Genomic DNA, 27736 nt, shown 5'->3' on the forward strand with positions numbered 1-27736 from the left:
ATCTCTGCAACCGGAGCCCACTGAAAGAAACTTTATAACTTGTGTAACCAGGATTCAGTAAAACAGCCTGATAGGTATCAGTATACTGATATTTATCCTTCTTGTTCCTTTCAGGACTCACCAGACAATTGTTCTGGAAGAGAAGGACAAGTGCAGACATGAAGAGAATGTGAAACCAAAAATAGACTCACAACGCATCTGACATCATCATATAAAAAGAAGAGAAACTTCCCCAATAAAAAACCCATTCATAAAGAGGATGTGTGAGAAAACAGGGCTGATTGCAGAGGCCCCCTAAATTTTTGCCCCCATTTTCCACTTTTTGCTGGTGTTTTCCTGACTCTGATGGTGCCTTGGGTACTGCTAACCAGTCCCAGGGCCTGTGCTCTGTGTAAAATCAATATGCAAATTAGGCTAATTATAATTGGCTAAGTTAACCTACCTATAAGTCCCTAGTATATGGTAGGGCATGTAGGTTTAGGGACCACAGCATAGGTGGTGCACCCATAGGTGCACTGCTGAGGTGCCCAGTGTCATTTTAAAGGCAGGCCTGCCTTGCTGGCTGCTTTTAAATAAAAGTTATATGCAAATTCGACTTTGGAATTAAAAGTAGTTCCAAAGTCTAAAACTGCCTTATTTTTACATATAAGTCACCCCTAAGATGTGCCCTCTGTGCCCCTAGGGCTGGGTGCCATGTAACTATAAGCAGGGACTTTATAAAAATAGTTTTATAAGCCCTGGTGAGGTAAAAACAGCCAAATTCGTTTTTCCCTCATTGTAGTAAATGGCCTTCATAGGCTAGAATGGGGAGACTTTATTTTAATTTTTAAAGTCTCCTTAAATGATGCATACCAAGAATTTGGTATCAAATTAATTGTTGTAATAAATCCCACAACTTCCAGTTGTGGGATTTAATATAACTTGTTCAGGTAAAGAGTTTTAAACTTTACCTGAAAAGTTGCCCATTTCAGCCCTGCATTGTTTTTGCTGCTGTGCTCTGATTGGCCAGCTCTAGTAGCTTGGCAAAGCGCCCTTGATGAGGTGTGAAGTGGCCTAGCTTCACACAAAGGAATGTGCCTGTGGGAGGGAATCTCCCCTCAGCAGATGGTGAGGCAGGAAGGGGGAGGGCTGCCAAACTGGTCTTCAAAGGCAGAGAAGGTCATTTGGAGCAACCAGCAACACCCCCACATCCTGCAACCCCAGATAACTAGGTGCCCCCTTGATTAGATTAGGAGAGGGCAGGAGAGGGGTGTGTTTATGATTTTTAGCCACAACAGTGGGTGGGCTCAGCCAGATGTAACCTCCAAAAATCAGATTCAGCCATGATGGATTTTTAGAGAATGGTGCCTCCTGGGATTGATTTTTGCCACACTTCCCAGGAAGTGGTCATCACAGGGGGAAGGACCCTGCACGTGATTGGAGAACCAGGACCCCCCTGCTTTTCACCCAGGAGCAAGGATAAAACTGGCAGACCTGCACCCACACCTCAGTTCCCTACCACATCCAACAAGGAAGAATAACAGAAGAAGGACTGCCCTTCTGGACCCCTGGCCTGCACCTGGAACCTGCACTCAGAAGGACTGCACCAGCTGCACACTTGGGCTTCATCACAAGAAGGACTTTGCCTGGCTTCAACTGGTTCAAGGAGGGACTCCCTGTTTGCTACAGGGGAAAAATTGCTATCCAGAGTCCCCTGCACCAACTCCTGAAGAAAGCGACCAGCTGACCACTGTCCAGTGGCCAAAAAGGAGTTTGCGCCAGGTGCATTCTGGGAGTTGTAGTCCGCACCCCCCCCAAGGACCATCTCAGAACTTCTGGACCCTTGGGGTGAGCTGTGGACCCCACAAGAACCTTAAAAGGACATCTGAGAGAAGCTCCAGAAGTTTGGAGAAGTTTGGACAACTTTTGAAAAAAAGCTCAATAGAGGGACCGACCCGCCGCAGCAACTCTAGCCGGCTTGCCTCAACCGCGACCCAGCCTGATTTGCTGGTTCGTCCCGGTAAAGAAAAATCTCCGGAAAAGAGACTAAGGGGGTTATTCTAACTTTGGAGGAGGTGTTAATCCGTCCCAAAAGTGACGGAAAAGTGACGGATTTACCACCAGCCGTATTACGAGTCCATTATATCCTATGGAACTCGTAATACGGCTGGTGGTATATCCGTCATTTTACCGTCACTTTTGGGACAGATTAACACTCCTCCAAAGTTAGAATAACCCCCTAAGTCCGAAGGTAAAAAGTTGACCGGGACCTCCCAGCCAGCGTATCCGAGAAGGGCTCCATGGACGTCGGATCAAGATCCAGGTTTACCCCGGTCGAAGGATTTTCACCTCGAAAAAACGACTAAGTCCGAAGGTAAAAATGTCCACCGAGGATTCCAGCATCGCGTATCTGGAGAAGGGATCCAGGAGGTCGGATTGGACAGGCAGGTTCGTCCCGCTGAAGAAAATCTTTGAAAAAAAGACTAAGGGGGTCATTCTGACATCGGCGGTAAAATGCCCTTACCGCCGGTCATAAGACCGCCATAACACCGCCGCGGCCGCGGTCAACCGCCACGGTCATTCTGACCCACAACGGCCAAACCTCCAAAAATCCGTCCTCCACTGCAGCCCGCCACATCGGCGGGCAGCGATAAACTGGAGATGACCAAACCTCCACCGTCACGCCAACAGAAATACGCCCATGCCATTACGACCCACGAATCCACACGGCGGTCATTCAAACGCGGTATTTCATTGGCGGTACACCCCGCCGCGGTCAGAATACACACACATCACCAAAACACAGCCACATTGGACAATTTGAAATACACACACCTGATACACATACACACACCACTCCCACACAATCAACCAACTATAAAACACACACCCACATCACCCACAAACCCCTGCGACCCTAATTACTGAGAGAAGGAGAGAGAGACACAGCAGACAATCCATAGCAAGACACACTGAGGCACACTACACCATCACACACACCACATAGTAGCACAAAGCACCACTCACCAACACACTCCTCAGCACATACACCACCCCACACCTCACCCACACCACCCCATGGCACCCCAAAGGCACCCACGCTTTTCGGACCAAGAACTCCGGGTCATGGTGGAGGAAATCCTAAGAGTGGAACCCCAGCTCTTCGGCTCCCAGGTGCAGCACACCAGTATAGCCAGGAAGGCGGAGCTATGGCAGCGTATCGTGGACAGGGTCAACGCGGTGGGACAGCATCCCAGGAATAGGGAGGACATCCGCAAAAGATGGAACGACCTACGGGGGAAGGTCCGATCGATGGTCTCCAGGCACAACATCGCGGTCCAGAAGACTGGCGGCGGACCCCCACCCACCCCTCCCGAATTTACATCGTGGGAGCAAGAAGTCTTGACCATCCTGCATCCTCAGGGCCTCGCAGGAGTAGCCGGAGGAATGGACTCTGGTAAGTCCAATCTCAACTACTATATCCCCCCCACCCCACCAGCATGCCAACCCACACCCCCACCCTCACCCCCAACCCCCCAGCACACATCCTCCCTGACAATGTCTCACCAGCACAACCCACCCATCCCAACACCAACTCCTGCATTCCAACACAAATCATGGGCACCCATCACCTAAGCATGACCACTGCACTAACCCCTCCCCCCCACTAAATACCCTCACAACACCTCCCTCCAGGGAATGCCTGCACTGGGGGACAAGGGCACCCACAACACGCATGCTATTGCACACACAGAAATAATAACCAAACTCTCTTACCCCATGCAGGACCCGAACGACAACACACCAGCCAGGAGGGTCCAGAAGTGTCCATCCCACCACCGGAACAGGCCCACACTGAGGATAGCAGCTCTGTCGACAGTGAACCTGATGACCAGCCCGGACCATCGGGGACCTCTGGGCAGTCGGTTCCCCTCAGGCAGCCACAGGCCGCACCAGACCCGACCCCCTCTGCCGACACCAGCACAGCTCCCACCCAGCGGGCCCATGCCTCTGTCTCTAGGACAGCTCAATCAGCGGTGTGTCTGCCACTACAGGGCACCCAGGCTAACCCAACACCCCAACAACAACAGGGACCTGGGGGCAGTGGTAGCGGGCACACCGTCCAGGGGACAGAGGCCGGGGGAAACCGGGCAGCTCGGAGGGCTGCTGTGCGACAGGGGGGGAGGAGAGGCCCAGGGAACCCACTCTCCAAGAGGCCCTCACCACCATCATGGGGGCCTACCACCACTCCCAAGAAACGATGGCGACGGTACTGGCCAGGTTCACTGAGATCCAGGCACAGCAATGGGGACCATCGTCCTGGCCCTCCACAGGATAGAGGACGCGTTGCGGGACCATGGTGCACCACACAGGGCCCCTGTCACTAGCCCGGACCAGGAACAGCCTACCACCTCCGCCGGCGCTAGTGGACAGGAGGTCCCAACACCTCGACAGCCCCCCAGAACCCCACCTCCTGCTGAAGAACAACCACCCCGTAAGAGGAGCCTGAGACCAAAGAAAAAGACAGAGTAGGATGTCAAGACCCCCGCCTGCAGGACATACCCCCTCAAGTCTTCCCACTGTCCCACATTGCCACCCTGTCCAACCATGAACTGCATATGCTCCATCCTTCCACAGGCAAAAGGACAATGCACCTGTGAGACTGAGAACTGGACTCTGCCATGGATATTCCTCCACCCCCACCCATCACCCTAAGAATCACATGTACCGATATCTAGCACTGTAAATAAATCACATTTTGCACACAAATCTGTTTTGAGTCATGCTGTATTATTGACAAATGTATTACATATTACTGTTCGATTTCGGTTCTGTCAATTAGTCATGACAACATACCAATGTCAATACGCTGTATTTCATGGGCGAACCAAGCAGAAGTCAGGTACTGAGTCAGACAGCACTGAGAAGGGAAGGGAAAGGCAAAAATCAATGAAAAACATCTGTGGGGAACTACAGAAAGTACAGATGCAGGAGGCTATAAGCAATTGTGAAATGGCGTGGGTGATTCTTACCTGGGTGTTACTGGAAATACTGTTGTATCACTCTGTCCCTATTGTCTGTGTCGTCCTCTGAGTCTTCCTCCTCTTCACTGTCCACAGGCTCCACGGCTTCTACAACACCACCATCTGGACCATCCTCCTGCAGGAAAGGCACCTGGCGTCGCAAAGCCAGGTTGTGAAGCATACAGCACGCCACGATGATATGGCACACCTTCTTTGGTGAGTACATTAGGGATCCACCTGTCATATGCAGGCACCTAAACCTGGCCTTCAGGAGGCCAAAGGTTCGCTCAATCACCCTCCTAGTACGCCCATGGGCCTCATTGTAGCGTTCCTCTGCCCTTGTCCGGGGATTCCTTACTGGGGTCAGTAGCCACGGCAGGTTGGGGTAACCAGAGTCACCTATTAGCCACACACGTTGTCTCTGTAGCTGCTCCATCACATAGGGGATGCTGCTATTTCGCATCACATACGCGTCATGCACTGACCCTGGGAACTTGGCATTTACATGGGAGATGTACTGGTCAGCCAAACAGACCACCTGGACATTCATCGAATGATAATTTTTTCTGTTTCGGTACACCTGCTCATCGTCTTTTGGGGGTACCAAAGCCACATGGGTCCCATCAATGGCACCAATTATGTTGGGGATATGTCCAAGGGCATAGAAATCACCCTTCACTGTAGGCAAGTCACCCTCCTCGGGGAAAATGATGTAGCTCCGCATGAGTTTCATCAGGGCAGACAACACTCTGCTCAAAATCTTAGAAAACATAGGCTGAGACATTCCAGATGACATGGCCACTGTGGTCTGGAATGACCCACTGGCCAAAAAATGGAGGACTGACAAAACCTGCACCAGAGGGGGAATCCCTGTGGGTTGGCGGATGGGGGACATCAGGGCTGGCTCCAGCTGGGCACACAGTTCATGGATAGTGGCACGGTCAAGTCTGTATCGAAGTATTATATGGCGTTCTTCCATTGTCGACAGGTCCACCAGCGGTCGGTACACGCGAGGATTCCTCCTTCTCATCGCAAGTCCCAGCGGACGGTGCCTAGGAAGGACAACATGGAGCACAGAGTCAGGCAAACCACAGGTACGTACAGACAGCTTGCACAGTTAAAGAATGGCAATGGGTTGAAAGGCGTGTATGTGTGGCAATGCAAGGCCTAGGCCTGTGTGTCGCAGTCAAAATTAAGCCATGTGGGCCCTTGAAATGGCGGCTGCCTGACCTGTGAAGTGGGACAATGGGATGTGAGGTCAATGCGCTGGCAGGGCACACCGTGGCGGTAGGCGGTCGAAGACCGCGGCGCAAAGCCGCATTGGTTAACATTGAAGCCTATGGGTTTCAGGAGCCAATGACGAAGTGCGCCGGCGGTCGCGGTACGCACCGCCGCGGTACGCACCGCCGCGGGCGTGACCGCCATTTTCTATCTGCTTAATCACTCGAGACCTGATCATCCACAGGAGAGGACCTATACTGCAAGTGCTGCTGTGACCTCGGTCTGGAAGATGCAATGGCTGCTGCGACTGGGGAAAGGGCCCCTGCCTTCACGTCTGAAGAGTTGGAGAAGCTCGTGGATGGGGTCCTCCCCCAGTATGCGCTACTCTACGGTCCTCCTGACCAACAAGTGAGTACACCGGGTGCCAATGGAATGGGCTATGCCTGTGTGGATTGGGGTGGATGTAAGTTGGTGGGGTGGGGGGCGAATGAGGAGTGCAACGCCCGACAGATGAGAGCATGTGCCATATGGCAAAGTGGGTGGGTGGGGGCCAATTACATCTAACATGCAGGTCATTGATGATTTCCTCCTTTCCACCCTGTACATGTCTAATAGGTCAGCGCCCATCAGAAGATCGAGATTTGGCGTGCCATCGCCAAGGAAGTCCGGACCTTGGGGGTCCACAACAGACGGGGCACCCACTGCCGCAAGAGGTGGGAGGACATCCGCCGCGGAACAAGGAAGACCGCAGAAACACTGCTGGGGATGGCCTCCCAACCTAGGAGGGGTGCCAGTCGCACCATGACCCCCCTGATGTCCCGGATCCTGGCGGTGGCCTACCCTGAATTGGATGGGCGCTTTAAGACATCACAGCAGACACAAGGGGGTGAGTATCAGCACATTCTCCTATCTTTCTGCGCAGTGGAGGCGTCTGGGTGGGGGAGGAGGGCTGTGGGTGACATTAGGCCAGGGCGCTTTCTGTAGTGTAGTCCTCTCCCTTAGGCATGGCCCTGTGCCCCCGGCCCCCACCTCTGTAGGGTGACAAGTACAGCCATTGAAGGTCCAGCATCTCCCATGTGCGCGTTTGACGTCTCTTGGCCTGTTGTCTTAGTCAGTAGTACTGAGTAGTGTACCCCGAATGCGCGGCTTAGTGCATTAGGCACCTGTGTCTGTCCTCTCCGCCAACGGTGTTGACATTGCATGCACTCAACCTGGTCTTCTTTTTTCTCCCCCCACCCTTTCTCTTCATCTTCTTGTGCATGTGTGCATTAGCATCATCAGGCGGAGGAGATATGGCATCGGAGCACGAGGGAGCTGCAGTACACAAGGCCCCGGTGGGCCCAGGAACAGACACCGAGGGCACCAGTGATCCGGAGGGCGAGGGGAGCACCACGACGGGGACCGCTGGTGAGAGCAGCGAAAGCGACACGTCCTCGGATGGGAGCTCCCTAGGGGTGGCGGCAACATCCGTGCCCCCCGCCTCTACAGGTACAGCCGCCACCCAGCGCACCAGCCCCGCCCTCCCAGCAGCCCCTCAGTCTTCGCTCCGTGCCGGTTCGCCCAGGAAGGCGCGCGTCTCCTTCACCCCAGGCACCTCAGCCCCTGCCCCTGTTGCCCCTGCTGCCCTCAGTGCGGAGCTCATTGACCTGGTAAGGACGCTCATTGTTGGGCAGACGACCCTTTTGAATGCCATCCAGGGTGTGCAAAGGGAGGTGCAACAGAGCAATGCGTACCTGGAGGGCATTCATTCGGGTCAGGCTGCCCATCAACGAGCGTTCACTGCTCTGGCCTCAGCACTGACGGCAGCCATTGTCCCTGTTTCCAGCCTCCCTCTTCTGACTGCCTCCAGCCTGTCTCTGTCTCCTGTTCCTCAGCCTATCCCATCCACACCATCAGACCAGCCTGCACACACCTCAACACCCAAGAGCAGCTCATCCAAACACAAGCACCACAGATCCCGCAAACACTCACCCAAGCAACACCCAGATGCAGACATGCCAACAGCCACTGCCAACCCTGTGTCCCCCTCCTCCTCGTCTCCCTCCTCCCTCCCTGTGACGTCTACACTCACACCTGCATGCACCCCAACATCAGCCAGTGCTTCCATCACCACCTCACCCTCCAGTACAGTCCACACTCGTGCAGTCACCACCCCCACTGCCATGTACACGTCCCCTGTGTCCTCTCCCACTGTGTCTGTCACCCCCTCTTCCAAGACACACAAACGCAGGCAGCCACCCACCCAACAGCCATCCACCTCACGACAGCCTACAGCACCAGCACCTTCACCCAATGACAGCACACCTGACTCTCCTACAACCACCTCCTCTACCTCCACTTCCATCTCCACTTCTCCTACCCTTTACCTTGGCCCTAAAAAACTTTTCCTGGCTAACCTTAACCTCTTTCCCCCCGATGACCTCCCCCATCCATCTTCAAAGAGTCCCAAGAGCACCGCAGCCACCACCAGCCCAGCTTCGGGTGTCACTGTTGTGCCTGGGTTCTGGAGCCCACCCTTTGCCAGCAGTGACACATCGATCAGCAGCAAGGACACGTCCAGCCCCCCCCCCGGCAAGAGGACCCGCAAAAACAAGGACTGCCGTGCGAGGACCGACAGGGCTGCCCCCAAGGAGCAATGTGCGGCCACTTCACCACACCATCTAGGGGAGGCAAGGGCCCGAGAGCCCCATCAAAGGAGCGGAAGGGCAGCAGGAGCGCGGAGGAGGTGGACCCCACATGCCACACCCCAGCTGGGAAGGAGGACACTAAGGAGGCCAGGAGTCCGTCCCCGAAGGGTCAAGAAACGTCACGGTCCGAGGGCGACTGAGCAGGGAGTCGAGGCCAGGTCTGGCTCCCTTGACCTGCTGGATGAGCACCGCTGAACAGGGCCCCGCCGTGGAGAAGAGCACCGCTGAACAGGGCCCGCGGTGCAGAAGAGCACCGCTGAACAGGGCCCCGCCGTGGAGAAGAGCACCGCTGAACAGGGCCCCGCCGTGGAGAAGAGCACCGCTGAACAGGGCCCGCGGTGCAGAAGAGCACCGCTGAACAGGGCCCGCGGTGCAGAAGAGCACCGCTGAACAGGGCCCGCCGTGGAGATAGGCACCGCTGAACAGGGCCCGCGGTGCAGAAGAGCACCGCTGAACAGGGCCCGCGGTGCAGAAGAGCACCGCTGAACAGGGCCCCGCCGTGGAGAAGAGCACCGCTGAACAGGGCCCGCGGTGCAGAAGAGCACCGCTGAACAGGGCCCCGCCGTGGAGAAGAGCACCGCTGAACAGGGCCCGCGGTGCAGAAGAGCACCGCTGAACAGGGCCCCGCCGTGGAGAAGAGCACCGCTGAACAGGGCCCGCGGTGCAGAAGAGCACCGCTGAACAGGGCCCCGCCGTGGAGATAGGCACCGCTGAACAGGGCCCGCGGTGCAGAAGAGCACCGCTGAACAGGGCCCCGCCGTGGAGATAGGCACCGCTGAACAGGGCCCGCGGTGCAGAAAAGCACCGCTGAACAGGGCCCCGCCGTGGAGATAGGCACCGCTGAACAGGGCCCGCTGTGCAGAAGAGCACCGCTGAACCGGGCCCCGCCGTGGAGAAGAGCACCGCTGAACAGGGCCCCGCCGTCTCAAGCACCGCTCCGCTGGGCCCCGCCGTCTCAAGCACCGCTCCGCTGGGCCCTTCCTCTGAGGCACCGCTCCGCTGGGCCCTTCCTCTCAAGCACCTCTCCGCTGGGCCCCGCCGTCTCAAGCACCGCTCCGCTGGGCCCTTCCTCTCAAGCACCGCTCCGCTGGGCCCTTCCTCTCAAGCACCGCTCCGCTGGGCCCTTCCTCTCAAGCACCGCTCCGCTGGGCCCTTCCTCTCAAGCACCGCTCCGCTGGGCCCGCCGTCTCAAGCACCGCTCCGCTGGGCCCTTCCTCTCAAGCACCGCTCCGCTGGGCCCTTCCTCTCAAGCACCGCTCCGCTGGGCCCCGCCGTCTCAAGCACCGCTCCGCTGGGCCCTTCCTCTCAAGCACCGCTCCGCTGGGCCCTTCCTCTCAAGCACCGCTCCGCTGGGCCCTTCCTCTCAAGCACCGCTCCGCTGGGCCCTTCCTCTCAAGCACCGCTCCGCTGGGCCCCGCCGTCTCAAGCACCGCTCCGCTGGGCCCTTCCTCTCAAGCACCGCTCCGCTGGGCCCTTCCTCTCAAGCACTGCTCCGCTGGGCCCCGCCGTCTCAAGCACCGCTCCGCTGGGCCCTTCCTCTCAAGCACCGCTCCGCTGGGCCCTTCCTCTCAAGCACCGCTCCGCTGGGCCCCACCGTCTCAAGCACCGCTCCGCTGGGCCCTTCCTCTCAAGCACCGCTCCGCTGGGCCCTTCCTCTCAAGCACCGCTCAGCTGGGCCCCGCCGTCTCAAGCACCGCTCCGCTGGGCCCTTCCTCTCAAGCATCGCTCCGCTGGGCCCTTCCTCTGAGGCACCGCTCCGCTGGGCCCTTCCTCTCAAGCACCGCTCCGCTGGGCCCCGCCGTCTCAAGCACCGCTCCGCTGGGCCCTTCCTCTCAAGCACCGCTCCGCTGGGCACCGCCGTCTCAAGCACCGTTTATGGTTCACTGTGCCCACCATGCCTCCTCCTTGACCAGTGGAGACTGTCATCCACCTGATGGACTGTGGCTTTGCACTCCCCAGGATGGTCCAGTGGGCAGCCCACCCACTGTAGAGACTTGAGAGACTGTGGCTTTGCACTCCCCAGGATGGTCCAGTGGGCAGCCCACCCACTGTAGAGACATTGAGAGACTGTGGCTTTGCACTCCCCAGGATGGTCCAGTGGGCAGCCCACCCACTGTAGAGACATTGAGAGACTGTGGCTTTGCACTCCCCAGGATGGTCCAGTGGGCAGCCCACCCACTGTAGAGACATTGAGAGACTGTGGCTTTGCACTCCCCAGGATGGTCCAGTGGGCATGGTGGCTCCTCGTGGATCTGGCGTCGTGGACTCATGTGGCTGTGGTGCCCCCCCCTTCCCTTCCCCCTGAGGTGCCTGTAGTTTTTACATCTGATGCCCCTGCAGTGTTCTCTCCAAAGGACTCAGGTCTCCTGTGTGGGCTTTGCCCTTGTTTCTCAAGACTTTGGCCCACGGACATGCTGAATTCGTAGGATGTGCAGGACTTGTTACTTCAGTTATACACTGATGTGTATGTCATTAGTTTTGTTGTGGATATCTTTCATGGTTGTACGCTAATTTTCTGGAGCTTTTTGGTACATAAATATTTATTCCAAATATGATTACGTCCTGGCATTTTTCAGGGGTGTTTGGGTGGTGTCACTGTGACTTGGTGCTCTGCATTGGTGAGTACATAGTTGGGGGGGGGGGGGTCGCATATGTGTGTGCCCGTGACCTTTCGTCCTCCCCCTCCCGTGTGTCGTAGGTGCAGTACTCACCGTTGTATTCTGCGCCGGACTTCGTACTCGTGGTAGATGAGAAGGTAGACGAGAGCAGGTAGGATGTTTAATTCGGGTTCCATGCTGTCCTCCTTCCTCCTGGAGTGCGTAGTGGTGAGCGTTTTCCCGTCCGTAGTCTGTTTCCGCCGTGTTTTTATCGGCGGTGCTCCCGCCCCGGAAAAGGTGGCGTATTGGTGAGTTGGAATAGTGTGGGCGGTACATTGTCTCCCGCCTGTCTGTTGGCGGGGACCGCCACGCTGTTTGTTTGTACCGCCGTGGCGGGCGGAGTGTTAAGGTGGCTGTCTGTGTTGGCGGTTCCCGCCAGGCTCAGAATCCCATTTTTTTTACCGCCAGCCTGTTGGCGGGTTGGCCGCCTCTTTAACACCGACCGCCAGGGTTAGAATCACCCCCTAAGTGTGAAGGTAACATTTTAACCGAGGCCTCCCGCGGCCTGTAGCCGAGCACGGCTCCATTGCGGTCGGCCTGAAACTTTGACTTTGCCCCGGTCGAGGTGCAACCAGATGACCCGATTGGCGCTTTTTGTTTCTAGGCGCTAAAAAAATTATAATTCTTTAAAAATTCATATCTCCGGTTCCCCTTATCCGATTTTATTCGTTTTGGTGTCATTTTAAAGATAAAAATATAATCTATTTTTATAAATTGGTTTGGGGATTTTTAAACTGTTTCCTGTGTTTTATTTAATTACTGTTTTGTGAAATTTGAATGCTTTACACTCTGTCTCCTAAGTTAAGCCTTGACGCTCGTTGCCAAGCTACCAAGGGTTGAGCTGGGTTTAATTTACTGAGACCTAACTGGACCTTAGTGGAGGTTAGTGGCCTATTGCTAAGTGTAGGTACCTACCTGCCCTTACCAATAACCCATTTTCCAACAAGATGGTAGCAGGTATTTCTGTTAAATATGCCACACGTACTGAGAACACTCCTTCTGAACAAGACATGTGCATTGACACTGCTAGACAGCGCAGCAGAGGTCATGGTATTTCACCAGAATCTTCAAAAGTTTCTGGTTTCGAGAGAAACAAGTACATTTGTGTAAGTGGAAATACCAGTGGGTGACCCTTCCTAGCAGACTATTTGAATTGGATATTCACATTGAGGGCAAAATTGCACACACTATTAAAGTAATTTTCTGGGAAGAATTAACACACAGTTACAACATTTTCTTGATTGAAGTAGATTGGTCATTTGAATTTGTTAGGAAAGTCCAACAAGGAGAAGATGTTATACTATCACGCTACTCTATTCTTGTTCCTGAAGCATTTTAACAGACGTATGCCGAAGACTGGGCTCTTGCACAAGCCCCCAGCATTATACCACAATCATGTAGGTCGGGATAAGGGTTCCCTCTACCATATAATACCCATAAGCTTAAGTCCACAGGTGCAACTACAGTACCCCATTAAATGTGAAGCAACAGCTTCAGTGAGGGAAATTCTCTCACAGCGTGAGTAATAGGAAATAATTTAATCCTCTATCTCACACCTGAATAATCCTCTTTTTCTTGTCATTAGGCCTGATAATTTCTATTGTATAGTCCATAGACATTTAAACAGTCATACATGCACCTTGGTGATCCAAACTTTACACAGTACAGCTCTTATGAACAACATAGGGCCTGATTATATCGTGGCAGGTGAAATACTCCATCACAAACGTGATGGATATTCCATCTGTGTGTTTGAATCATCATAGGATATTATGGGATCATAATACGGCAGATGAGATATCCATTACATTTGTGACAGAGTATTACTCTCTGCCAAAATTTAAGTTAGACCCAAATTCTGAACAAAATACAAAACAACCTTGGGCGTTTCCAATGGTTGTTCCTGTCAAAATATAGCACCTGAAAGCAGACACTTAGCGGCGTTCTCCACCCTAGGCTCAAACCAGCAGTTTTGTCTACTCCATCAGGGGTATAAGAATAGTCCTAGACTGTTCGCTGCCCAAGTAACGTCAGTTTTACACGAAATTGACTCAAAAGCACTGTCTTAAGTTTATGAGATATATCTGATGGACGATAGTTTAAACAGATGCATAGTGTTGTGGGTGTGCTGAATATGGCTACAAATTCAATTTTCAGAAATCGGAAATTGCATTTTTAGTGTTCTGTTTCTGGTATATGAATTGTCCAATATAGGCAAAAGCCTTGCCCAGCACTTCCTAGAGAAGTGTGCTTTTTTACAACCACCAAGGACCATATGGAAACTACAGTCACTGTTAGGCTTCCAAAATTTAGCTAGAACATGCATACCAGGCTACACACAATGGATCAAACTGTTCTATGGTTACATTTGTCCAGATGTTTTTAGTACACATTAGACATCTAAACAAACACAAATACTCAGAAGATTGCAGAGTGGCATGCTAGCATTTAGACACTTACACACTTGTGTCAAAAAACTTAATGTGGTGATGCGGGGCATTGCAGGTTCCATTGGCTACAGCTATGTCACCTTCAGTGAAGGTGACACAATGCCTATTGCATATAAATCACTTCTATATTCAAATCTATGTTCAAATGCTGAAATTAATTTTACATTTACTGAAAAAACCTATTAGCTGCAATTCAGACGGCTGTCATAAGGAAAAATCCATTAGCTCAAGGGAGAAACATTACTGTTGTAATCCCAGCCGTAGAGGCTGTTACCAAGACGAGCATTCTCAATTCGAAAGCCTTACATCCAAGATGGTTACAGTGGGCCACTTCCTTGACAGCTACTGATAGAGATTATTGGCCTCATTACGAACCTGTGATCTCTGCAATTCTGGGGGTAGTGCTGCAAGGGAACCGCCAGCTCCGCCAGGATCAGGGATCAGCAACACTGCCCTAGGGATTATGACCTTGTTCTTTGCCAGCCATTTCATGGCAGTAGCACTGCCATGAAAAGGCTGGTGGGGAATGGGTACACTTGGCATGGGCAGTGCAGTGGACCCCCTAGCCAACACCATTGCACCAAAGCAGACAGTGAACATTACGAGGGTGCAGGTGCATCCTGCAGCCTACATCATTTGCTGCCTGCTCGATTACAAGCCGGAGACAATGCTGTAGGCTGTTTACCACTAGGCCAGCAGGCGGAAACTCAAGTCACCGCCCGCTGACCCAGCTAGAAACTCTTAATGGGCCCGGCGGGGGAGTAGCCAGTATGGCAGCCAGCCAGTGTGCCTTTTCCATAGGCTTGCATGCGTGTTTTGTTCTCCATGCCTCCTTTCTTGCTGTTGTTGATTGTCCCATGGCTGGTGGACATGTTGTGACGATAGTCAGTGTGCATTTGCCATAGGCTTGCATACGTTCTTTGTTCTCCATGCCTCCTTGATCACTGTTGTTAATTTAGCCATGTGGCTGGAGGCCATTTTGTGCAGCCACTCTATTTATTCTAGTTTTCAAAGACATTTTCTAGAGAGATGAAAAGGAGAGGCCTATGGCTTTATGTTTTAGTTCATTTTTTTTTTACTTTCCCCTGATATCATTTTAATAATATCTTTGAAGATCATTGTAGAATATGTACATTATAAATATGATTATGATGAATAGTTCTTTATAATACGCGCATTTGTATGCATTTTTCACCTGCATCCATTTGCCTCTCAGTGGGTTTCTCATAATCCCATAGTACAAACATTAATTTTAGTTTTTTTATTTCAAGTTTTTAAATTTTTTATTTTAATTTGTCATTTTATTTGTTTCTTTTATTTTATTAATAATTGTATTTTTTTTTATTTCAAGTAGTTTATTTTTGTATTTTTGTATTTGTTTTCATTTTGCCTCTATCCATCCACCCTCCTACTAGCATAGGTGCACAGCCGCTCAACAGCATTATTTGTTTTTGCCATCATTCCATTTCTCCTTGACCCCCTTCCTGCCGTAGATGCACATAAGCCTTTTTTTCCATTGTTACATTTTCCCAGGCACCTCCCTGACTCCCACAGGTTTCTCCTTTAGAATAGATGCACATAAAGCTAAGAGTTACATCTGTATGTTGTTAATCTGATTAGAAATTAATTTTTATGTATGGTGGTGTGGTTTAACTTTAAAACAGTTGGATGTATTGCTATTAATTATTTAGGATAATAACTTAAGTAATCAACCACGCTAAACTCTTTTGTCTTTGTCTGTACTATTTTAAACTGCAACAATGCAGCATTTCACTGAATGTCTATCTTGGAAGGTGATGAAGAAGATAGCAAATCAGCCCTGTCCCCAGCAGTGTGCCAGTATCACCCACCTCAACAGCCTCAAAATGGCACAAGAGTCAGATGGAGTCACCACAGCACACATTGACTGCCCCAAGACAAACTGCACATTGAGTCTATCACCTCCTACCTCTCAGAATTCACTTGCGTCATTGGTCCCAGAAAATAAGAAAATGCAGTCTACTATTACAGGATTGTTTAGGGAGAAGGGGCCCTAACCACAACCACCCAACAGCACGTTTGTACAATGGGAAGCTGGCTAAAATGTTAGCTCTTGATCGCCTCCCTTTTTTATTTGTGGAAAGAGTGACAATTTTTAAATTTGTGGATGCCATCTGCCCAAAATTGGAGGTTCTAAGTCGGACCTATTTTGCCAGAGTTGCTGTTCCAGTGCTCCATCATTATGTGCTGTAATTGGTTAGACACTCTTTACAGCAAAGTGCTGTTCACACTACCCTCCTGACGACAGACATGTGGACCAGTTGTGAAGCAACTCATGACACGTGTATCACTGCAATTGGATAACTTTTAGGGGGATAAACAGCTATCCTCAGGTCTCAGCACTGGAGATATGTTTAAGGCTGTTCTGCAGTACGCAACAGTAGCCTTGTTCACCATAGAGAAATCCCATACAGCTGCAAACACCTTGGAAGGCTTTAATAGCAAAGTGTTTGAATGGCTGTGTCCCAGATGCTTCGGAATTGGATTAGTTACCACAGACTACAGCAGTAATATAGTCAATATATTCAAGGCCATGACAGATGATGGCTACTTTCGGGTCCTGTGTTTGGCGCATTGTATCAACCTGGTTGTGCAGGACTTTCTCAAAAAAGAATAGATGGTCAGCAGCATACTTACCACCTGCAGAAGAATCTGCACTAATTTCACTAATAGAGTACCGGTTTATCACAGTGTCAAGCTCACACCTCTGATACAGTGTGACATGGATGGTGCTTATGTTATAAGAACTGCCTCGGTACCATATGCGATAGAGGAACACTTCTGCTGGACTTATCCTGGAACATGGCAAGCAGTGCCCGAGATGTAGCTTGGCTTATCCTGATGCTGAATCTAACCTCTACCCTCCACAGGACCAATAGCTTGCACCACATCAAAGTGGCTTTCGAGTATATCTTATCTAGGTGTGGGGGGGTCAGATATTTCTAATAGATCTGGCAGACAGTGATCCCACTATGCTCTCAGTATTATATGTAGCTACAGATAGGAGAGTACCAACACAATCACAACACCATGATTGAACTGTTTATCTGTTTCACCATTGTTGTAATGCTGGTTACCATGTTGGAAATCCTCTTCCTGTTGGATTTTCACTGCCTGCTAACTCTGAATTCTTACAGTTGTTATAGCTACTCTTGCTGAACATTGGTAGCACTTTTTACCTGTTTCTTTCCATGACATTACCAGGGGATTATTGCTGACTAACGGGATTAACTGTGCTTTGTATATTGGTACAGAATATACTACAGTCTTTATCCTTTGCTCGGTTTGATTTTTCATGCATGCTTTGCTCCTGATGTGCTTTTGATGCCAGGCTGGTGACATCTGCAGGAGAAGGCCAGTCGGAGTAGAGCAATGTTGTGCAATACAACTTTACTCCTTTCCAGCAGCACAACTATGTCGTATAATTGTACTACAGAATATCGACAACACAAGTGTCACCACACACAAATATAAAGACCCTAATATCAAGACAAATTATTAAAATCCATTGAGCCTATATACAAAATATCTAAACCAAAAATATTGTTAATAAAAAAATTGCAAAAGAAAGAACCCAGCTACGCTGGCAAAATATTTGCAGACACATCAAAAGTAAGTAAATAGCAATTATTTCCTATGACTACCTAACAACCTTGAGTGTAGTATCATAAATTGGAGTGACATAGAGTGGAAGAGTGCAGACTAGAGTTGCATAGAGGGGAGTGGTATAGAATTGAATGATGTAGAGAGGAGTGGCGTGAAGTGGAATAGCGAACACTGTAGTCTCATTGAGTGGAATGGTGTACAATAGAGTGGTGAAGAGTGGAGGGGCATAAAAAATAATAATATGGAGTGAAATAGTGTAGAGTGAAGTGGTATAGAGTTGAATAGCATGGAGTCAAATATTGCACAGTGGAACAGTGTAGATTGGAGTGGGGTAGAGCGGAGTGCCATGCTATCGAGTGTTGCATCATGCAGTGGCATTAAGAGTGGCATAGATGAAAGCGGTAAAGTGGGATAGCGCAAAGTGGAGTGGCATAGAGAGGAGCTGCATAGAGTAGAATACTGTAGACTGGAGTGGAGGTAAATGGGATAGAGTACAGTGGCTTGGAGGGTAATAGCTCATAGCACAGTCCAGTGGTGTGAAATGAAGTGGAGTGAAGTTGAATAGCATAAAGTGGAATGGCATCAAGTAGAATGGTGTACAGTGCAGTGGCATAGAGTCGAATGGCATACAGTGGAATAGTATTGAGTTGAAGGGAGTAGAGTGGAGTGGTGTAGAGTGGATTGGCATAGAGTGGAATGGCGTAGAGTAAAGTGGCATAGAGGGGGTGGCATTCAGTAGAGTGGCATAGAGTGGAGTTGTGAATACCATAGAGTGGCAAAATGAGAAGAGTGGCGGTGGCATAGTATGGATTGGTGTAGAGGCAAGTGACATAGAGTAGAGTGGTGTAGAGTAGAGTGGCATAGAATGAAGTGGCATAGAGTGGAGTTCCATAGTGTACAATAGCTTACAGTGTTGTGTACAGGGAAGTGGCATAGAGGGGAGTAGCATAGAGTGGAATACGGTAAGGTGAAGTGGCATACAGCGAAGTGGCATACAGTGCAATAGCACACAGTGGATTGCGTACAATTGAGTGGCATAGATTGGAGTTGGATAGGGTGGAGAAGAATAGATTGGAATTGGGTACACTGTTGTAGTGTAGAATGGAGTAGCATAGAGTAGAGTGTCAGAGTGGAGTGGTGTACAGTACAGTAGTATAGATGCGAGTGACGTACATTGGAATAGCATGGAGTGGAGTGGTGTAGAGTGGCGTAGAGTGAAGTGGGATAGAGTGTAGTGGTGTACAGTGGAGTGGCATACAGTAAAGCAGCTTAGAGTGAAGTGGCATACATTCAAATAGCATAGAATGGAGTGGCATATCGATGAATAGCGTAGATTAGAGTGGTGAAGAGTGGAGTGGTGTAGAGTGGAATAGTGTAAAGTGAAGTGGTGTAGTGGTGTACAGTGGAGTGGAGTACAGTGAAGTGGCACAGAGTAGAGTGGCATAGAGTAGAATGGCATACAGAGGAGTGATGTAGAGTAAAGTGGCAAAGAGAAGAACAGTGCACAGCATTGAGGCAGAAAATGATGTGTTGGAGAGTAGAGTACAGTGGAATAGCCTAGCATGGAATGGTGTAGTGTAGATTGGTGTACAGTAGAGGGGTATAGAGTGGAATAGTGTAGAATCAATCAATCAAAAAATGTATTAAGCACGCTACTCACCCGGTAGGGTCTCAAGTCGCTGTGGGGGGTAGGAAGGAGAAAAAAAGGGGGTGATGCTGATTTACTGTTCAAAAAGCCATCTCTTGAGGTGTTTTCTGAAGGTCAGGAGGTCCTGAGTCTTGTGTAGGTTGGTGGGGAGGGAGTTCCAGGTCTTGGAGGTGAGGTAGGAGAAGGATCTGCCTGCGGAGGTGGTGTGAAGGATGCAGGGGCCGGTGGCGAGGGCGAGGTCAGCCGATCGGAGGAGACAAGTGGGTGTGTGGAAGTTCACTCTTTCATTGAGGTAGACTGGTCCAGTGTTGTGGAGGGATTTGTGGGCGTGGATGAGGATTTTGAAAGTGATCCTTTTGTTGATGGGTAGCCGGTGAAGGAGCCTGAGGTGGGCGGAGATGTGTTTGTGGCGTGGGAGGTTCAGGATGAGCCGTGCAGATGCGTTCTGGATCCGCTGGAGTTTCTGTTGAAGCTAGTCTGCTGCTGATGAGTGCATGGGTGACAGTTTTTCTGGTTTCTATGGGGATCCATTTGAAGGTCTTACGTAGCATGCGGAGGGTGTTAAAACAGGAGGAAGTTATAGAGTTGATTTGCTGGGTCATGGAGAGAGGGGAGTCTAAGATGATGGCGAGATTGCGTGCATGGGTGGAGGGTGTTGGGGGAGGTCCTAGGGCTGTGGGCCACCAGGAGTTGTCCCATACTGTCCTGCTGGGGCCAAAGATGATGATTTCGGTTTTGTTGGAGTTGAGTTTGAGGTGGCTTGCTGTCATCCATTTGGCGGTGGCGAGGAGTCCGGAGTGGAGGTTTGTCTTGGCGGTGGTGGGGTTCCTGGTGAGGGAGATGACAAGCTGGGTGTCGTCTGCGTAGGATATGATGGTGATTCTGTGGGGGCAGAGGATGTTGGTGAGTGGGGCCATGTAAATGTTGAAGAGGGTAGAGCTGAGGGAGGACCCTTGGGGGACCCTGCGGATGATCTTGGTTGCTGGGGACTGCAAGGGAGGGAGGCACACTTTTTAGGTTCTTTTGGCAAGGAAGGAGGCGAGCCAGTCCAGAGCCTTGTGTCAGATTCCTGCGTCGAAGAGGCGTGTTCAGAGGATTTGGTGGCAGACGGTGTCGAAGGCTGCGGAGAGGTCCAGGAGGATGAGTGGGTCGGTCTCGCCCTTGTGAACTCTGGTTCTGATGTCGTCAGTGCAGGCGATGAGGGCGGTCTCAGTGCTGTGATTCTTGCGGAATCCAGACCGGGAGGCGTCAAGTGCGTTGTTTTCCTCTAGGAAGTGAGACAGACAGGAGTTCACTAGCTTCTCAGCGACCTTGGCGGGGAAGGGGAGAAGAGAAATGAGGGTGTAGTTCGTGAGGTCATCCGGGTTTGCTTTGGATTTTTGGAGGAGTGCGGTTACTTCGGCGTGTATCCAGGAGCCTGGGAAGGTGGCGGTGTCGAAAGAGCTGTTGATTACGGAGCGGAGCTGGGGAGCGATGATTGGGCTGGCCCTGTTGAAGATGTGGTGGGGGAAGGGGTCTGTGGGGGAGCCTGAGTGGATGGAGTTCATGGTTATTTCAGTTTCTTCATCGTTGGTAGTGGCCCAGGTGTGCAGTTGTTTGGAGTGGGGGGGTGTTGTGTTGTAGTTCGTGTCGGTGGTGGTGATGGTGGGTGCAGGTGGTGTGAAGCTGTTGTGTATGTCTAGAATTTTGAGGTGGAAGTGGTTGGAGAGGGAGTTGCATAGGTTTTGTGTGTGAGTGGGGTCGATGTTGCAGGATTTGGGTTTGGTGAGCTCTTTGATGATTGTAAAGAGTTCCTTGCAGTTATGTGAGTTGCTATCTATGCGTTCTTTGCAGTAGGCCCTTTTGGTGGTTCCAATGAATTGGTGATGTTTGCATATGGTGGTTTTGAGGGTGGAGAAGCTGGTTATGGAGGGTTCTTGTCGCCAAGCTTTCTTGGTCTTGCGGCATTCATGCTTGGAGGCTTGAAGTTCAGTGGTGAAACAGGGGGCGGTCTTGATGTTGCGGTGGTGTTTTTACTTTTCAGAGGGGCGAGAGAGTCTGCGCAGGTGGTAATCCATTGTGTGAGGTTGTGGGCAGCGATGTTGGTGTCGTTGGTGAGGGGGGGAGTTTGTGAGAGCTTGTGTGCAGGTGTTCTGTGGGGATCTTGTCCCACATACGGTAGGGTGTTGTGTGCTGTCGGTAGTGGGTGGGTGGTTTCGTGAAGGAGAAGTGGACACAGTGGTGGTCAGTCCAGTAGAGTTCGGTGTCGTGGGTGTTGGTGGTGATTTTGATGGTGCTTTTATGTATGATGGCAATGTCTCCTCCCGGTTTGTTTAGACGGTCTCTGTGTGAGAATTTGTAGCCTTCTGGGATGGCTATGGCTATGTCGGGTTCAGATGAGGGGTTCAGCCAAGTTTCCGTGAGTAAGGCGATGTCACAGGAGTGTGTTGTGATCAGGTCCCAGAGCTCGATGGCGTGCTTGTGTACGGAGAGGGTGTTTAGGAGTATGCAGTTAAGGTGGTTGCGGGGGCTGTTGTTGTGGAGTGTGTTGGTGTTGTTGTGGAGTGTGTTGGTTTTGTTGGGGGGTGTGTTAGTGTTGTTGTGGAGCGTGTTGGTGTTGTTGTGGGGTGTGTTGGTGTTGTTGTGGAGCGTGTTAGTGTTGTTGTGGGGTGCGTTAGTGTTGTTGTGGGGTGTGTTAGTGTTTTTGCAGGGTGTGTTATAGTTGGTGTGTGGCGTGTTAGAGTCAGTGTGGAGCATGTTGGTGTATGTGAGGGTGCAGGAGAAACGGCATGCATGACATGTGAAGGGTCCGTGTGTGTGCTTGGCTTGGGTGCAGGTGAAGTGCTGACCTGGGCTGCAGGAGTGGAGTTTAGTGGAGCAGTAATGTTGCCTATGGCGGTAGGGGCAGTGAGGGCCAGGGGGACTGGCGCTGGGCGCGGTCCAGGCACGGACGGGCACAGACGGGCTTGCCTCTGGTGCGCCTTTGGCAGGCCAGTGTCACAGCCAACATTAAGAGGGGGAGGTCAGAGGTTGAAGCAGCTGGGAGGCGGGAGGGAAGGGCCAATGGGTGTGCGAGGTGGCGGGCCGCAGGGGACACAGCGGCAGGAAGAATGTGACCGGCGAGAGCCGGTAGAAACGGGTGGACACACTAAACAGCAAACGAATTACAGAGGGGGCACAGGGGCAGAGAAACAATGCAAAAATGCACAATGGGGCAGAATATACAGTGCAGGCAGCAGAAAAAAGCTTTTTAACTAAACGCAAACGAAAAAGCGAACAATGAAAAAAACACAGAGAGATACTTATGAAACAACAGGATATGCCTACCACTAGGCACCATGGATGATGCGCAGGAGGGTGCCTGCGGGTGGTGGAGGGCCTTGGACTTCAGTCCAGGCGGCAGTCGGCCGGGTCAGGGGCACGGGGGCAGGCTGGTGGAACCAAGTGGACTCCTGGCCAGAGCCAGGTCAGGGAGCCACACGGGGCTCCGTGCAGCGGCTGCCAGTAAGAGGAGGAGGTGGGAGGGTGGAGCAGCTGGGAGGCGGGAGGGAAGGGCCAATGGGTGTGTGAGGGGGAGGGGCTGCAGGGGATGCAGCGGCAGGAAGAATGTGACCGGCGAGAGCCGGCAGAAACGGGCAGACACACTAAACAGCAAACGAATTACAGAGGGGGCACACAGGCAGAGAAACAATAAAAAAAATGCACAATGGGGCAGAATATACAGTGCAGGCAGCGGAAGAAATCTTTTTAACTAAATGCAAAAGAAAAAGCGAACAAAGAAAAAAACACGAAGAAATACTTATGAAACAACAGGATATGCCTACCACTAGGCACCAGGGATGAGGCGCAGGCGGGTGCCTGAGGGTGATGGAGGGCCTCGAACTTCAGTCCAGGCGGCAGTCGACAGGGTCAGGGGCACAGGGGCAAGCTTGTGGAGCCAAGTGGACTACTGGCCAGAACCAGAACCAAGTAGCATAGAGTGGAGTGGCATATAGTAGAGTGGCTTACAGTGAAGTGGCATACAGTCAAATAGCACAGAGTGGAGTGGTGTAGAAAGGAGTGACTTTGAGTGTAAGAGGGAGTGGCATATTGTGAAATAGCATAGAGTAGAATGGTATGGAGTGGAGTGGAGTAAAGTGGTGAGGCATAGAGTGAAGCAGCATAGAGTGGAGTGTCATTCAGTGGAGGTATCTAGAGTGGAGTGAAAAGAGTGGAATAGCTTACAGCATAGTGGCATAGAGTGGAGTATTGTAGAGTGGAGTAGTATAGAGTGGAATAGAATAGCAAAGAGTGGCATAGAGTGAAGCGCCATTGAGTGGTTTTGTGCAATATAAAGTGGCACAAAGTAGAATAGCGTAAGTGTTGTGGTGTAGAGTGAAGTGGCATAGAATCGAGTGCTGTAGAGTGGATTAGCATAGCATGGAGTGGCATAGAACAGTGGTTCCCAACCTGTGGTCTGGAACCCCCAGGGGTCTGCAGAGCCTCCTCAGGGCTCCGTGACTGCTATTAACAGATTAATAAAGTGTTAATAAATGAAGTGGCTAAATGTACAGTTTAAAATGTTAAAACTTACTGTAACTGTCAAGGAATTTGAAACTGGAGACTAACAATTAAGATAGTATCCTCAGATTGATTTGTGGGTGCCGTGCAGGTGCATCAAACAGAATATAGTACAGACGATGTGTGGCTTCCCTTGAACATAGAAAAGTTTCAATCTGCCTATTAAAATTACACTTTTTTTGTTATAAATTATATTTGTTTTCATATTAAGGGAATTTGTTATCATTTGTGTATGTTTTTGATGGAATGCTTGCATTTTTTGTGTAATGCTTTGGAATTTAAATCATAGCTTTTAGTAATGACTCAGTGAGGGGTTCCCGGCTTCCAATAATGATTCAGTGGGGGTCCGCGGGTTCCAGTAATGATAAAGTGGGGGTCCATAGAAGTCAAAAGATTGACAAACACTGGCAGAGAGTGTACTGGCATGGGTTGGAGTGGCATAAAGTGGAATAGCGTAGAGTGGAGTGTCATAGAGCAGAGTGTCATACAGTATAGTGGCACGAAGTAAAGTGGCAAAGAGTGCAGTACTGTATAGTAAAGTAGTGTAGAATGGAATAACTTAGAGTGGGCATAGAGTGGAGTGATTAAAAATGGCCTAGAGTCCAGTGGCATAGTGGGAATAACATAGAATGGAGTCGCATACAGCCGAGTGGTGTAGAGTTGGGTGGTGGTGTACCGTACAGTGGAGTGGAGTACAATGGAGTGGTGTGGTGTAGAGTACAATAGTGTACAGTAGAATGGCACAGAAGGAAGGGCATAGAGTAGAGTAGTATAGAGTGGAGTGGAGTGGAGTGGTGTGGTGTAGAGTGGAGTGGTGTAGAGTGGACTGGCAGTATGAGAAAGTAATTGTTTTGGACCTGATCACCCACATTTTTTTTATTGATACTGGTGATTACTGACTCTGACTGTGCCCTTGCCTTTGATAACCAGGCCCAGGGCCAGTGCTCTGTTTAAAAGGTGCATGCAAATTATGTGTAGTTATAATTGGCTCTGACAACCTACCTGTAAGTCTCTAGTCTATGTTAGGGCATGTAAGGTTAGGGACCTCAGTGGAGTTTGGGCACCCATGGTTGCACTGCTGTGGTGTCTGGTGTCATTTTAAAGGCAGGTCTGCCTTGCCGGCTGCTACAAACAAATTAACCCCAAATTTGACTTTGAAAATAAAAGGATCTCCTGGAACCCCAATACCCTGGGTACCAAGGTACCATATAATAGGGAATTATAAGGGTGTTCCAGTGTGCCAATCAGAATTGGTGTAAATGGTCACTAGCCTGCAGTGATAATATGAAAAGCAGAGAGAGCATAAACACCGAGTTTCTGGTTAGCAGAGCCTCAGTGATACAGTTAGGCACCACACAGAGAACACATATAGGCCACAAACTATGAGCACTGGGGTCCTGGCTAGCAGGATCCCAGGACACAGGCAAAAACAAACTGACACACAAGAAAAAATGGGGGTAACATGCCAGGCAAGATGGTACTTTCCTACAGGTACATATAGGTGATATTTATAACACATCCCTTGCTGACCTCTCACAACCCCTAAACACCATCAATCACTGCCCCCTAAAAGCTTGTCCCATATCTGAACTACACTCATCCCTGAAGCCTAAATGCCCATTCTCTCCTAAGAAACTATCATCCCTGAACTCTAAAAACACTTATTACCCCTAACTCCACCCATGTCTGAATCATAAAAACCTCTTTCTATGCCTAAACCTCATCCATCCCATACCCTTTAAAACACCTGTGCACAGCCAAACTCCACCCATCCCTGAATCATAAAAAACCCTCACTGTCCTTAAACACCAGCCATCACTGACCCACAGGAACTCCTCATTACCCTAAAATCCTAATCCCTGAACCCTAAAAAGTCCTTTCTACGTCTAAACGCAACCTATCCCTGAATCCTGAAAACCCCTCACTACCATAAACTCCACCCCATCCTGAATCCTAAAACTCTTCACCACTCCATTTGCTACCTATAACTGAACCTGCCACCAGCCCTAAACTCTGTCCATCAATAAATCCTAAAACCCCTCAACACCCGAACCCTCTACCCTCCTCCCATGCCTGAAACCTAAAAACAATTCACCCATCTAAAAAACATACATCATTGAATCCTAAAAGCCCCTCACCGCCCGTACACTCCACCCATCACTGAACCCTAAAAATCCTCTCTATGCACAAACTCCCGTTATTTCTGACCCCTAAACACCATTTGTCACCCTAAATCTTAGCTGTCCCTGAACCCAAAGTCCCCACAGTAATATTAAACTCCACCCAAGTTTAATGCAATTTGGGATTTTTCCTTAAAAGTATCTTTCTTTTAAAATGTTTCCTTTAATTTTTGGATTTTTTGCAGTTGTTTAAAATTGTCTTTCCTTAAAATTAGTTTTCCATGATTTGGTTTCGTGCAATGTGGTTTCTCAGTTTTTCTTTTCCATTGATTCACACACATCAGTCTGTGAGGGCATGGAGCTGTGCATTACCACCATCCAGATGTGAGAGTATGAGGGATGAATGTCAGTTTGGAAGTTGCTTCCTGGAAGAAAGGGTTTCAGTTTCTCCATAAGTGAGAGCTGGTACTAGGCTATCTTTATTTGTTTGATAATTTGATGTTAGTTCGTAAGATAGGAGGAGAACCGTATGGGGAGATTGCTGGTGAATCTCATGTGAGACTTAAGGGTATTTGTGAGAGAGGGATGGTTGACAGTGTTGCAGGCAGCTGAGAAGTCCAAAATATCCCAAGGCATGGGGCACCATCATCTGTGGTCAGTTGTGCTATGTCTGCAATGCATCCATAGTGGACTGTGTGCAACAGCATGATCTGAAACCAGATGGGTAGTCATGCAGTATATGGTTTCATTGGTGCATGGTTTCATTTTCATAGGAAGTGGCTTTGAGGTAGTTCAGTAGGTCTGTAAGATCTGTGAGAGGCTTGACTTTACACTAACACTTACTTTACAGTATTAATCATCTGTGTCCTTGTGGATTGTTTGAGGTTTCCTTATGTACACATTTCAGAGTCCCTGAATTAATACCAGTGGAGCGTAAGCAGTTTAAGACATCTTTGCTTTCATTTGTTTTCTCACAGGTATGGCCGACGTACAATGCTCCTGGTAAGCTGTGTGTTCTCAGTGATATTTGAGATGGCTGCTGCAGCATCTGTCAATTTTATCATGTTTGCAATTTTCCAGTCTCTTTCTGGGGTGGCACTTTCTGGATTTCCTATGATGACAACATCCTTAGGTAAGCTAACTGGTTAGTTTGAACAAACTGTTTTCACCAGTGTGGAATTGGGATCAATAAAGCCACAGCACCCAAGAAAAGTGCCCCACATTTGTTCGTTGCCTCCCTTTGCAAGCCATTGATTGCTTGGTGCAGGGGTAAATTTATGAAAATATATGTATCTTTTCTCGTACCTTTTGCTATTCCTTCATACCATCTCCTCACCCTGCTTATCTTCCCTCAGCTCTTCATCCTTCCTTTTATCTTCTCCTTTCTTCTCGTCTAATTTCACTTTGTGCCCCCCATCGCTCCTTACCAGCCTGTTTTTCTTTCTTGTTTCTCCTCCCTCGTCCTGTCTGTACTTGTGTTTTTCCTGTGCTATACAGCAGACAGTACGTTGTGCTCCTCTCCTTTTCCCAGCACCTTCTGCTGCTCCCTGTCTTGTATGATAATGGCAGCTGAAAGCTGGAACCGGTTTAAGGTGTCACATGACATGGAGAACCTTGGCAATGGAATAAAACTTAAAATAAAAAGCAGATGTGGTCTCCCCCGACAAGTTAAAGGTGAGCTTATATGCTAAAAAAGTAACTCTCTACTTACTTATTTAAACTCACATTCTCTATATTTTTTACATGAAATTCTGGTACAGAGGTAT

General features: G+C 50.0%; 1 protein-coding gene across 1 annotated transcript in view; it reads left to right on the plus strand.

Moving 5' to 3' along the window:
• Positions 1-27736, plus strand: part of LOC138296884 (solute carrier family 22 member 7-like) — a 363385-nt gene that overhangs the window by 154706 nt on the left and 180943 nt on the right. Inside the window, exon 4 of the mRNA XM_069236377.1 lies at positions 26948-27102. Coding sequence (XP_069092478.1) covers positions 26948-27102 — 155 coding nt within the window. The remainder of the gene's footprint in view (positions 1-26947; positions 27103-27736) is intronic.

The sequence above is a fragment of the Pleurodeles waltl genome, chromosome 5, assembly GCF_031143425.1.
Source record: "Pleurodeles waltl isolate 20211129_DDA chromosome 5, aPleWal1.hap1.20221129, whole genome shotgun sequence".
In the NCBI taxonomy this organism is placed as follows: domain Eukaryota; kingdom Metazoa; phylum Chordata; class Amphibia; order Caudata; family Salamandridae; genus Pleurodeles; species Pleurodeles waltl.